The following is a 13,296-nucleotide window of genomic DNA, read 5'->3' as shown; positions in this document are numbered from 1 at the left end:
ATCCATCCCCCCTCAAACACAGGCACCCTGATTCCCCCAAACACGAGCACTCCTTACCCCCAAACACGGGCACCCCGATCGCCCCCAAACATGGGTACCCCGATCTCCCAAACACAGGCACCCCCATCCCCCCAAACACGGGCACCCTGATCCCCCCCAAACACGGGCACCCTGATCCACCAAACATGGGCACCCTGATCCCCCAAAACACGCACACTCCGATCCGCCCCAAAAACGGGCACCCCGATCCCCCCCAAACATGGGCACCCCGATCCCCCCAAACATGAGCACCCCTCACCCCAAAACATGGGCACCCCGATCCCCCCAAACACGGACATCCCGATCCCCCCCAAATACGAGCACCAAACATGGGCATCCCGATCCCCCCGAACATGGGCATCCCGATCCCCCCAAACATGGGCACCCCGATCCATCCCCCCTCAAACACAGGCACCCTGATCTCCCTAAACACGAGCACCCCTCACCCCCAAACACGGGCACCCCGATCACACCCAAGCACTGGTACCCCAATCCCCCCCAAACATAGGCACCCCTGATCCCCCTCCAAACATGGGCACCCCGATCCACCAAACATAGGCTCCCCGATCCCCCCCAAACACGGACACCCCGATCCCCAAACACAGGCACCCTTATCCCCCAAAACACGGGCACTCCGATCCCTCCCCAAACATGGGTACCCCGATCCCCCCCAATCATGGGCACCCCAATCCGCTCCAAACACAGGCACCCCGATCCCCCAAACACGGGCACCCTGATCCCCCTCACAACTCCAACGTGGACCCATTCAATTTTTTTTTTAATTCGGGTTCCTCTCACATCTCCCAAAATCATCAATGGAGGAGACAGAAGCCGAACATTCGGTATAACCATAGTCAGACCTTTACATTACATGCTACATGTAATGGGGCAGGCAGAGCCCGTCATCACAAGAGCCATAGATAGGGATTGGGCAGGCAGAGTCCGCCATCACAAGAGCCATACGTAGGGATTGTGAAAAGAGGAGGATGAATGACCTCATGGAGATCAACATCCGACACTGCGGAGACACCATCACGTGTTTCTCAACGCAGTGATTCTAGAGCACTGCTCCCATCCCTTATGGGAAATATGTAAAACATGCAAATATATAAGCCGCGGAGACACCATCACATGTTTCTCAACGCAGGCAGTGACTAGCCAGGTCTTTCACCGGGAAGGAACAACCACGGGAAGGGCAGTCTCCAATGAAGGAAACCACCTATGCCAAAACATGGTATCCATCCACAGACAGCTGTTTCGGGGTATTGCCCCTCATCAGTGTGGAGTAGGAAACTGGCTAGTAGGAGCAATGCCTAGTAACAGACCATGAAAAGAGGAGGATGAATGACCTCATGGAGATCAACATCCGACACTGCGGAGACACCATCACGTGTTTCTCAACGCAGTGATTCTAGAGCACTGCTCCCATCCCTTATGGGAAATATGTAAAACATGCAAATATATAAGCCGCGGAGACACCATCACATGTTTCTCAACGCAGGCAGTGACTAGCCAGGTCTTTCACCGGGAAGGAACAACCACGGGAAGGGCAGTCTCCAATGAAGGAAACCACCTATGCCAAAACATGGTATCCATCCACAGACAGCTGTTTCGGGGTATTGCCCCTCATCAGTGTGGAGTAGGAAACTGGCTAGTAGGAGCAATGCCTAGTAACAGACCATGAAAAGAGGAGGATGAATGACCTCATGGAGATCAACATCCGACACTGCGGAGACACCATCACGTGTTTCTCAACGCAGTGATTCTAGAGCACTGCTCCCATCCCTTATGGGAAATATGTAAAACATGCAAATATATAAGCCGCGGAGACACCATCACATGTTTCTCAACGCAGGCAGTGACTAGCCAGGTCTTTCACCGGGAAGGAACAACCACGGGAAGGGCAGTCTCCAATGAAGGAAACCACCTATGCCAAAACATGGTATCCATCCACAGACAGCTGTTTCGGGGTATTGCCCCTCATCAGTGTGGAGTAGGAAACTGGCTAGTAGGAGCAATGCCTAGTAACAGACCATGAAAAGAGGAGGATGAATGACCTCATGGAGATCAACATCCGACACTGCGGAGACACCATCACGTGTTTCTCAACGCAGTGATTCTAGAGCACTGCTCCCATCCCTTATGGGAAATATGTAAAACATGCAAATATATTTTGTTTTGGCATAGGTGGTTTCCTTCATTGGAGACTGCCCTTCCCGTGGTTGTTCCTTCCCGGTGAAAGACCTGGCTAGTCACTGCCTGCGTTGAGAAACATGTGATGGTGTCTCCGCGGCTTATATATTTGCATGTTTTACATATTTCCCATAAGGGATGGGAGCAGTGCTCTAGAATCACTGCGTTGAGAAACACGTGATGGTGTCTCCGCAGTGTCGGATGTTGATCTCCATGAGGTCATTCATCCTCCTCTTTTCATGGTCTGTTACTAGGCATTGCTCCTACTAGCCAGTTTCCTACTCCACACTGATGAGGGGCAATACCCCGAAACAGCTGTCTGTGGATGGATACCATGTTTTGGCATAGGTGGTTTCCTTCATTGGAGACTGCCCTTCCCGTGGTTGTTCCTTCCCGGTGAAAGACCTGGCTAGTCACTGCCTGCGTTGAGAAACATGTGATGGTGTCTCCGCGGCTTATATATTTGCATGTTTTACATATTTCCCATAAGGGATGGGAGCAGTGCTCTAGAATCACTGCGTTGAGAAACACGTGATGGTGTCTCCGCAGTGTCGGATGTTGATCTCCATGAGGTCATTCATCCTCCTCTTTTCATGGTCTGTTACTAGGCATTGCTCCTACTAGCCAGTTTCCTACTCCACACTGATGAGGGGCAATACCCCGAAACAGCTGTCTGTGGATGGATACCATGTTTTGGCATAGGTGGTTTCCTTCATTGGAGACTGCCCTTCCCGTGGTTGTTCCTTCCCGGTGAAAGACCTGGCTAGTCACTGCCTGCGTTGAGAAACATGTGATGGTGTCTCCGCGGCTTATATATTTGCATGTTATACGTAGGGATTGGGCAGGCAGAGACCGCCATCACAAGAGCCATACGTAGGGATTGGGCAGGCAGAGACCGCCATCACAAGAGCCATACGTAGGGATTGGGCAGGCAGAGACCGCCATCACAAGAGCCATACGTAGGGATTGGGCAGGCAGAGTCCGCCATCACAAGAGCCATACATAGGGATTGGGCAGGCAGAGACCGCCATACGTAGGGATTGGGCAGGCAGAGTCCGCCATCACAAGAGCCATACATACGGATTGGGCAGGCAGAGTTCACCATCACAAGAGCCATACGTAGGGATTGGGCAGGCAGAGACAGCCATCACAAGAGCCATACATAGGGATTGGGCAGGCAGAGACCGCCATACGTAGGGATTGGGCAGGCAGAGTCCGCCATCACAAGAGCCATACATAGGGATTGGGCAGGCAGAGTCCGCCATCACAAGAGCCATACATAGGGGTTGGGCAGGCAGAGACCGCCATCACAAGAGCCATACGTAGGGATTGGGCAGGCAGGGTCCGCCATCACAAGAGCCATACTTAGGGATTGGGCAGGCAGAGACCGCCATACGTAGGGATTGGGCAGGCAGAGTCCGCCATCACAAGAGCCATACATAGGGATTGGACAGGCAGAGTCCGCCATCACAAGAGCCATACGTAGGGATTGGGCAGGCAGAGTCCGCCATCACAAGAGCCATACGTAGGGATTGGGCAGGCAGAGTCCGCCATCACAAGAGCCATACGTAGGGATTGGGCAGGCAGAGTCCGCCATCACAAGAGCCATACTTAGGGATTGGGCAGGCAGAGTCCGCCATCACAAGAGCCATACGTAGGGATTGGGCAGGCAGAGTCCGCCATCACAAGAGCCATACGTAGGGATTGGGCACGCAGAGACAGCCATCACAAGAGCCATACGTAGGGATTGGGCACGCAGAGTCCGCCATCATGCTTCTCACGTATAGACCGAGCACTAAAAAAAATGTCTGACGACAAGAGGACAATGAGCAGTAACCAGGTCACAATCCTGGTGCCACGCTCAGTATTTGGTTTCGGCCTTTTGGGGGCAGAGTCTGCTCTCCAGACCCTTTGTGCCTCTAGTTGGGCTAGCTTTTCCTTGACCCCTCCCTGGTCGATCACATGGATCCTCTGTCCCCCATACATTACTATTATAAATGTTGGCGGATGGATGTGAGTTGCGAGAAATCTTTGATTTCAGACGCTGCCAATGCTGTGGATTTGTTCCATTACTCGGACTTTACGTTTTCTGAGTGTCAGTCCTATGTAAAAATTTTTAGAAGGGCAAACAGCGTAATAAACGGCTCCTTCGGTTTCACACATTACTGGAAACAATAGAGAACAGCCTCTCCAAGTTGGGACAAGCCACACATTGGCCACAAGGAAAAACCCATGTGGGACCTTTGGAACCATAGAATCATAGAATGCTAGACGTGGAAGGGACCTCTTGGGCCATCTGGTTCAACCCCCTGCTCAAAGCAGGATTCGCTAAATCATCCCAGTCAGATGTATGTCCAGCCTCTGTTTGAAGACTTCCATTGAAGGAGAACTCACCACCTCTCGTGGCAGCCTGTTCCACTCATTGATCACTCTGTCAAAAAGTTTTTTCTAATATCTAATCTGTGTCTCCTCCCATTCAGTTTCATCCCATTGCTTCTAGTCTTTCCTTGTGCAAATGAGAATAAAGATGATCCTTCTACAATGTGACAGCCCTTGAGATATTTGTAGACAGCTATTAAGTCTCCTCTCAGTCTTCTCTTTTGCAAGCTAAACATTCTGTCATGATCCAGGTTGGATCTGACAGATTAATTGCGCAAAGTAACCTTTTATTTCCTTTGGCTGTGTGCCAAAGGTGGTTTTGCCCTCGGTGGCCATTAGGATTATTGCACTGTGGTGTCTTTTGTTGTAAATTTGCCCCCCGGTGGTGGTGAGCGTCATTGCACTTGGTTACTTTAGTTTGTGCACGCAATTATGTTACAGGTGTGATTGCTCTATAAGAGAGTGTCAGATGTGTCAATCACTGTTGGTGCTTAGTCCTCAGTTACATGCAAGCCTGGGTGAAGGATGGAGCTGAAAGAGAGTCCCGGGCAGCTCAGTGAGAGTCCTGGAGTGGTAGCTATGGTGTCTGCAAGGAGGGCTGGCATGGCTTGGTGGAGTTGCAGCTATGGTGTCAGCAAGGAGTTCTTGCATGGCTTGGTGGAGTGGCAGCTATGGTGTAGAGCTGCACTCATGATGCTGGATTCGGTTGCTGAAAAGCTGGACTCAAGATGCTGGACTCTGTTGCGGAAAGCTGGACTCTTATGCTGGACTCTGTTCTCTGGACAGCTGCACGCAGGTGGCGGACTCTGTTTGCTCCAAGGCTGCAATATGGTGTTGGACCCGGTTGGAGGAAAAGATGCACGCAGGTGGTGGGCTCTATTGCTGTTAGTGTAAGCAATAAAGCCAAGCTAAATGGTGTTCCCCTGTTTTGTCACTCTTCCTTATGTGTGTTTACTGCAGTGGTGGGATTAGTTTCCGCACCGACCATTTCCCAGTGAGGGTTTAGGGTGAGGGCGAGCTAGGGTTTAAAGGTATCCTGAGCGGCGCTCGGTGCGGAACCGGCCTAGGGAACGCTAGGAGTGTAGAGACACTGACTCAGGGGAGTGCAGGAGGTCTTCACGTCCCCATTCCCTATCGCAGGGCCACCATTGTTATTGTTACCCAGGTTTTCCCTTATTGTTTAAATTTTCCTTACTGGAGGCGGGGTTTCCAGATTTACGTGTTTACGTGTATTACCTAAATTCGACTGTTGGAGGCGGCGTATCCAGCTGCACGTGTTATTATTTAAATTTGCCCAACTGGACGCGGTATATCCAGGGTCACGCGTGTCATCTAAATCCGCCCTGCTGGGGGTGCTATGTCCAGCCGCGCGTGACCGTGACACATTCCCAATTCATGCAACCTTTCCTCATAAGACAGGGTTTGCAGACCGGTCACCATTCTGGTCGCTCTTTTCTGAACTTGCTCCAGTTTGTTGATTTCTTTTTTAAAATGTGGTGCCCAAAACTGGACACAATATTCCAGATGAGGTCTGACCAAAGAGGAGTAGAGGGCAATAATGACTTTTAAATAAAACTATTGTGTATGGTTGTTCCCGTAAACTGACTTCTTACCAGTATGTCCTTTACATTTTCAGCTCTTTTGTAAGTAATAAATGGATTGTTAGGGATGTACTTATTTAAAACCGGTTCACGTGTTAGAATGGATCAGTATTTATTCAGGGTCCTGTTGTGAGTTCATTTTCCCCTCCGTCACTGAGGCCTGGTGAACTCCCTATTCTAGTGAAGGAAGGTAGTGAGCCTGATTATCAGGCACCTGGGACTAATGAAGACGACTGGCTGAGTGGAGTCACTGACTGGATTTAAGGCAGCCTACGCCCTTTCTGCCCTGCGGGTGATTTCTCTGTGGACTCTTGGACACCAGTCTGATTCCTGCTCTCCTAAAGCTAAGTTTTCTGTTTTGCCTTTTTGCATCTAAGATTTGTTTTTGTTTTTCTTGCTTTTTGGATTCTGCCACTCCCTGCTGGAGTGTGCAGTGTTCCGTGAGCTCTGTCTTCTGAAAGTACCTGAGTGCTGATTTAGTTTTTGAAGCTTAGTTGCTTCAGGGCCATTTTTATATCAGCTTGTTGGCTTTTGTCTCTGATAGGGTTTTGGCAGATTGCAGACAGCAGCCTTCCTATCCGTTCCTATCTAGGTAGTTTTTGGGCCCCATCTTTGCTCAGTCTGTCTTTCTGTCTGTGTAAGTGTTTTCATCTTTCTTCACCGTCATTATATGTGGGGGGCTGCCTATTGCTTTGGGGTCTGCTCTGGGGCAGTTAGGTTTCCCCTTTCCTTCTTTAGGCCTATGTATCTCTCCGGCTGTGATCGAGGGGTCTAGGTCATCGTAGGAACCCCCCACGGCTACTGCTAGTTGTGTTGATAGGTTCAGGGGTCTGCAATCTAATAGTTGCCAACTTCTCTGGTTTTCATGACTTAGCTAGCATTTCTGTTTTTGCCTCCTACGGTGACTCAATCATAACAGGGTCCCCTTTACTTCCTCCAATGATTGATCTATGCTCAGTAGACAACCGAGTCTTCTACACTTGCTGGACAGCTGAACTATGCTCGATAGAAGGTGTAGACTACACTGTGGGCAGCCAGGTCTATGCTTGGTAGACGGCTGTCTCTACGCTTAGTGAGCGCATGGGTTTATGCTCAGTGGCCAACTTGGTCTTTGCTTAGTAGACAACTGGGTCTTCTATGCTTGCTGGACAGCTGAAATTATGCTCGATAGAAGGTGTAGTCTACATTGTGGGCAGCCAGATATACACTCGGTAGACGGCTTGCTCTATACTTAGTGAGCGACTGGGTTTATGCTCAGTGGCCAACTTGGTCTTTGCTTAGTAGACAACTGAGTCTCCTACACTTGCTGGACAGCTGAACTATGCTCGATAGAAGGTGTAGTCTACACTGTGGGCAGCCAGGTCTACACTTGGTAGACGGCTGGCTCTACGCTTAGTGAGCGGCTAGGTTTGCGCTCAGTGGCCATCTTGGTCTTTGCCTAGTAGACAACTGGGTCTTCTACACTTGCTGGACAGCTGAACTATGCTCGATAGAAGGTGTAGTCTACACTGTGGGCAGCCAGGTCTACGCTTGGTAGACGGCTTGCTCTACGCTTAGTGAGCAGCTGGGTTTGCGCTTAGTGGTCAACTTTGTCTTTGCTTAGTAGACAACTGGGTCTTCTATGCTTGCTGGACAGTTGAACTATGCTCGATAGAAGGTGTAGTCTACACTGTGGGCAGCCAGGTCTATGCTTGGTAAACGGCTGGCTCTACGCTTACTGAGTGGCTGGGTTTACGCTCAGTGGCCAACTTGGTCTTTGCTCAGTAGTCAACTGGGTCTTCTACACTCTGTGGGTGGCCAGGTCAACACTCGACAGATGGCTGGGTCTATGCTTCGAGAATGGTTATGTCTACTTATGGTGGACAGATGGGTCTACGCTTGGTTGCTTATCTGAATCCGGTAAGAGATATGAAAGCCATAATGTGGAGCTGTATACGTGTAGCAAAGTGCGGTCAAAAGAGAGCTATAGTGCGTGAACCTATGAATTTTCACATCTTTCCAGAATGTAACCCTGATATAAGTACTCAGCTTGACTACTACTCACTGATATCAGCCATTACAAGCCTGGGAGTGGCGCAGTGTGACGCCGGCTGGCGACGCTGACGCGTTTTCCTCATTTTCTTGTGTTGTTGTTTTTCAGGTTTTGTGTCGGAGATAAGTTTTTTCTGAAGAATAACATGATTCTGTGCCAGACGGACTACGAGGAGGGTCTGATGAAGGAGGGTTTCTTGCGCTGAGCGGACCACCCTGACTGCTGTATATATAGACTGCGGACCATGATGCTGCTTTTTTGGACCCCTTTCCTTTTGCTTGCTCCAGTCGGTTTTGCTCGGCATGAGACTGTACATAATGTATTGTACGACACAAATGGGATACAGTTTTATTGTGTTACGTTTGTGTCGCTGTCGCTTTCTTTGTAATTGTTACATTTAGAACAATCAGTGTTCTGCTCCGTGTCTGAGGGACGTTTCACATCACCCGGAACTTTCTGCAAGAATAAAGAGCAGAGCGTTGGAATATAACGATGAGCGGCTCCTCCGTAACCCATGATGGTGGGGGGCTGGGGTTACACCATGGTGGGGGGCTGGCATCACATAATGATGGGGGCTAGGGTCACACTGCTCCGAGTCCGAGGGACGTTTGACATCACCCGGAACTTCCTACAAGAATAAAGAGCAGAGCGTTGGAATATAACGATGAGCGGCTCCTCCGTGACCCACGATGGTGGGGGGCTGGGGTCACACAATGGTGGGGGGGTGGGGTCACACAGTGGTGGCGGGCTGTGGTCCCACTACTCCGAGTCCGAGGGACATTTCACATCACCCGAAACTTTCTACAAGAACAAAGAGCGGAGCGTTGGAATCTAACGATGAGCGGCTCCTCCGTGACCCACGATGGTGGGGGGCTGGGGTCACAATGGTGGGGGGCTGGGGTCACTGCTCCGAGTCCGAGGGACGTTTCACATCATCCGGAACTTCCTACAAGAATAAAGAGCAGAGCGTTGGAATATAACGATGAGCGGCTCCTCCGTGACCCACGATGGTGGAGGGCTGGGGTCACACCATGGTCGGGGGCTGGGGTCACAGAATGGTGGGGGGCTGGGGTCACACTGCTCCGAGTCCGAGGGACGTTTCACAGCACCCGGAACTTTCTACAAGAATAAAGAGCAGAGCGTTGGAATATAAAAATGAGCGGCTCCTCCGTGACCCATGATGGTCGGGGGCTGGGGTTACACCATGGTGGGGCGCTGGCGTCACATAATGATGGGGGCTGGGGTCACACTGCTCCGAGTCTGAGGGACGTTTCACATCACCTGAAACTTTCTACAAGAATAAAGAGCAGAGCGTTGGAATATAAAGATGAACGGGTCCTCCGTGACCCACGATGGTGGGGGGCTGGGGTCACACAATGGGGGGGCTGGGGTCACTGCTCCCGAGGGACGTTTCACACTTCCGAAACTTTCTACAAGAATAAAGAGCAGAGGGTTGGAATATAATGATGAGCGGCTCCTCCCTGACCCACGATGGTGGGGGGCTGGGGTCACACCATGGTGGGGGGCTGGGGTCACACAATCGTGGGGAGCTGGAGTCACTGCTCTGAGTCCGAGGGACGTTTCACATCACATGGAACTTTCTACAAGAATAAAGAGTGGAGCGTTGGAATATAATGATGAGCAGCTCCTCTGACCCACAATGGTGGGGGGCTGGGGTCACACAATGGTGGGGGGGTCACTGCTCCGAGTCCGAGGGACGTTTCACATCACCCGGAACTTTCTAGAAGAATAAAGAGCAGAACGTTGGAATATAATGAGCGGCTCCTCCGTGACCCACGATGGTGGGGGGCTGGGGTCACACAATGGTGGCGGGCTGGGGTCACACCATGGTGGGGGGCTGGGGGCGTGCTGGGGACACACTGCTACGAGACAAAGGGATGTTTCACATCACACGGAACTTTCAACAAGAATAAAGAGCAGAACGTTGGAATATAAAGATGAGCGGCTCCTCCGTGACCCACGATGGTGGGGGGCTGGGGTCACACCATGGTGGGGGGCTGGGGTCACTGCTCCGAGTCCGAGGGACGTTTCACATCACCTGGAACTTTCTACAAGAATAAAGAGCAGAGCGTTGGTGTCACGGGGTCCTTCTCCGATACCACACAATCAACAGAGCGAGGGAAGGGTGAACAATCCCAAGACCTTTATTACAGCAAAATTAGAAGGTCCATAAACAATCCACCACACTGAGGATACAATAGTCCAGAACAAGAATGTAGTCCAGTAACAGAATAAAATGTCCAGGGAGATGAGATTACAAAATGCTAGCACCAGAGGATAAAAATGTGTCCTCTCTGAAGTGCAGTCTTTACACGATCCTCTCCAAACAGAAACTGACTTGACCAGCTCCTGTCCTCCCCACCCCCCTCCTTGTGTCCAGGGGTAGTCAGACAGGTTGGGGCGGTTTCCAGGCCTCCCAGAGGAGAACAAAGGAGTCTTGGGGATTAATGCACTACAGGGGGTCATCAAGAGACAGACACAGTCAGGCTATAGACATACAAGGAAAACACTATGAAAATAAGTAAAATGGAAATATACACAAAATGATATCCACATAGCATATCATACCATCACAGTTGGAATATAATGATGAGTGGCTCCTCCTCCGTGACCCACGATGGTGAGGGGCTGGGGTCACACAATGGTGGCAGGGTGGGGTCACACCATGGTGGGGGGCTGGGGGCGTGCTGGGGTCACACTGCTCCGAGTCCAAGGGATGTTTCACATCACCCGGAACTTTCTACAAGAATAAAGAGCAGAACCTTGGAATATAAAGATGAGTGGCTCCTCCGTGACCCACGATGATAGGGGGCTGGGGTCACACCATGGTGGGGGGCTGGTGTCACACAATGGTGGGGGGCTGGGGTCACTGCTCCGAGTCCGAGGGACGTTTCACACTTCCGGAACTTTCTACAAGAATAAAGAGCAGAGCGTTGTAATATAATGATGAGCGGCTCCTCCCTCACCCACGATGGTGGGGTCGGGGGTCACACCATGGTGGGGGGCTGGGGTCACAATGGTGGGGGGGTCACTGCTCCGAGTCTGAGGGACGTTTCACATCACCCAGATCTTTCTACAAGAATAAAGAGCAGAGCGTTGGAATATAACGATGAGCGGCTCCTCCGTGACCCACGATGGTGGGGTCTGGGCTGGACAGCTGAACTATGCTCGATAGAAGGTGTAGTCTACACTGTGGGCAGCCAGGTCTACACTTGGTAGACGGCTGGCTCTACGCTTAGTGAGCAGCTGGGTTTGCGCTCAGTGGCCATCTTGGTCTTTGCCTAGTAGACAACTGGGTCTTCTACACTTGCTGGACAGCTGAACTATGCTCGATAGAAGGTGTAGTCTACACTGTGGGCAGCCAGGTCTACGCTTGGTAGACGGCTTGCTCTACGCTTAGTGAACGGCTGGTTTTACGCTCAGTGGACAACTTGGTCTTTACTTAGTAGACAATGAGTCTTCTACACTTGCTGGACAGCTGAACTATGCTCGATAGAAGGTGTAGTCTACACTGTGGGCAGCCAGGTCTACGCTTGGTAGACGGCTGGCTCTACGCTTAGTGAGTGGCTGGGTTTACGCTCAGTGGCCAACTTGGTCTTTGCTCAGTAGTCAACTGGGTCTTCTACACTCTGTGGGTGGCCAGGTCAACACTCGACAGATGGCTGGGTCTATGCTTCGAGAATGGTTATGTCTACTTATGGTGGACAGATGGGTCTACGCTTGGTTGCTTATCTGAATCCGGTAAGAGATATGAAAGCCATAATGTGGAGCTGTATACGTGTAGCAAAGTGCGGTCAAAAGAGAGCTATAGTGCGTGAACCTATGAATTTTCACATCTTTCCAGAATGTAACCCTGATATAAGTACTCAGCTTGACTACTACTCACTGTTATCAGCCATTACAAGCCTGGGAGTGGCGCAGTGTGACGCCGGCTGGCGACGCTGACGCGTTTTCCTCATTTTCTTGTGTTGTTGTTTTTCAGGTTTTGTGTCGGAGATAAGTTTTTTCTGAAGAATAACATTATTCTGTGCCAGACGGACTACGAGGAGGGTCTGATGAAGGAGGGTTTCTTGCGCTGAGCGGACCACCCTGACTGCTGTATGTAGAGACTGCGGACCATGATGCTGCTTTTTTGGACCCCTTTCCTTTTGCTTGCTCCAGTCGGTTTTGCTCGGCATGAGACTGTACATAATGTATTGTATGACACAAATGGGATACAGTTTTATTGTGTTACGTTTGTGTCGCTGTCGCTTTCTTTGTAATTGTTACATTTAGAACAATCAGTGTTCTGCTCCGTGTCTGAGGGACGTTTCACATCACCCGGAACTTTCTACAAGAATAAAGAGCAGAGCGTTGGAATATAACGATGAGCGGCTCCTCCGTGATCCACGATGGTGGGGGGCTGGGGTTACACCATGGTGGGGGGCTGGCATCACATAATGATGGGGGCTAGGGTCACACTGCTCCGAGTCCGAGGGACGTTTGACATCACCCGGAACTTCCTACTAGAATAAAGAACAGAGCGTTGGAATATAACGATGAGCGGCTCCTCCGTGACCCACGATGGTGGGGGGCTGGGGTCACACAATGGTGGGGGGCTAGGGTCACACAGTGGTGGCAGGCTGTGGTCCCACTACTCCGAGTCCGAGGGACGTTTCACATCACCCGAAACTTTCTACAAGAACAAAGAGCGGAGCGTTGGAATATAACGATGAGTGGCTCCTCCGTGACCCACGATGGTGGGGGGCTGGGGTCACAATGGTGGGGGGCTGGGGTCACTGCTCCGAGTCCGAGGGACGTTTCACATCATCCGGAACTTCCTACAAGAATAAAGAGCAGAGCGTTGGAATATAAAGAAGAGCGGCTCCTCCGTGACCCATGATGGTCGGGGGCTGGGGTTACACCATGGTGAGGGGCTGGCGTCACATAATGATGGGGGCTGGGGTCACACTGCTCCGAGTCCGAGGGACGTTTCACATCACCCGGAACTTCCTACAAGAATAAAGAGCAGAGCGCTGGAATATAACGATG

At 51.1% G+C, this 13,296-nt stretch overlaps 1 protein-coding gene across 4 annotated transcripts in view; it reads left to right on the top strand.

Annotated features, from left to right (window-relative positions):
- The window catches only part of LMO3 (LIM domain only 3), a 134,937-nt gene extending 122,308 nt beyond the window's left edge, over window positions 1-12,629 (top strand). For 3 of the 4 annotated variants that reach the window (XM_073564595.1, XM_073564598.1, XM_073564597.1), the window contains exon 4: window positions 8,353-8,734. In XM_073564595.1, the coding sequence (XP_073420696.1) occupies window positions 8,353-8,449 (97 nt within the window). In that variant the 3' untranslated portion in view covers window positions 8,450-8,734. Of the gene's footprint in view, window positions 1-8,352; window positions 8,735-12,247 lie in introns of those variants that run through there. The other variant, XM_073564596.1, reaches the window with a different exon arrangement.
- Window positions 12,630-13,296: the final 667 nt, after the last annotated feature.

This window comes from Dendrobates tinctorius, unplaced genomic scaffold (assembly GCF_039654945.1).
Source record: "Dendrobates tinctorius isolate UK_male_01 unplaced genomic scaffold, ASM3965494v1 ptg000464l, whole genome shotgun sequence".
Taxonomy (NCBI): domain Eukaryota; kingdom Metazoa; phylum Chordata; class Amphibia; order Anura; family Dendrobatidae; genus Dendrobates; species Dendrobates tinctorius.
Note: the sequence above shows the minus strand (reverse complement) of the source record. Positions and strands in the feature narration are given on the sequence as shown.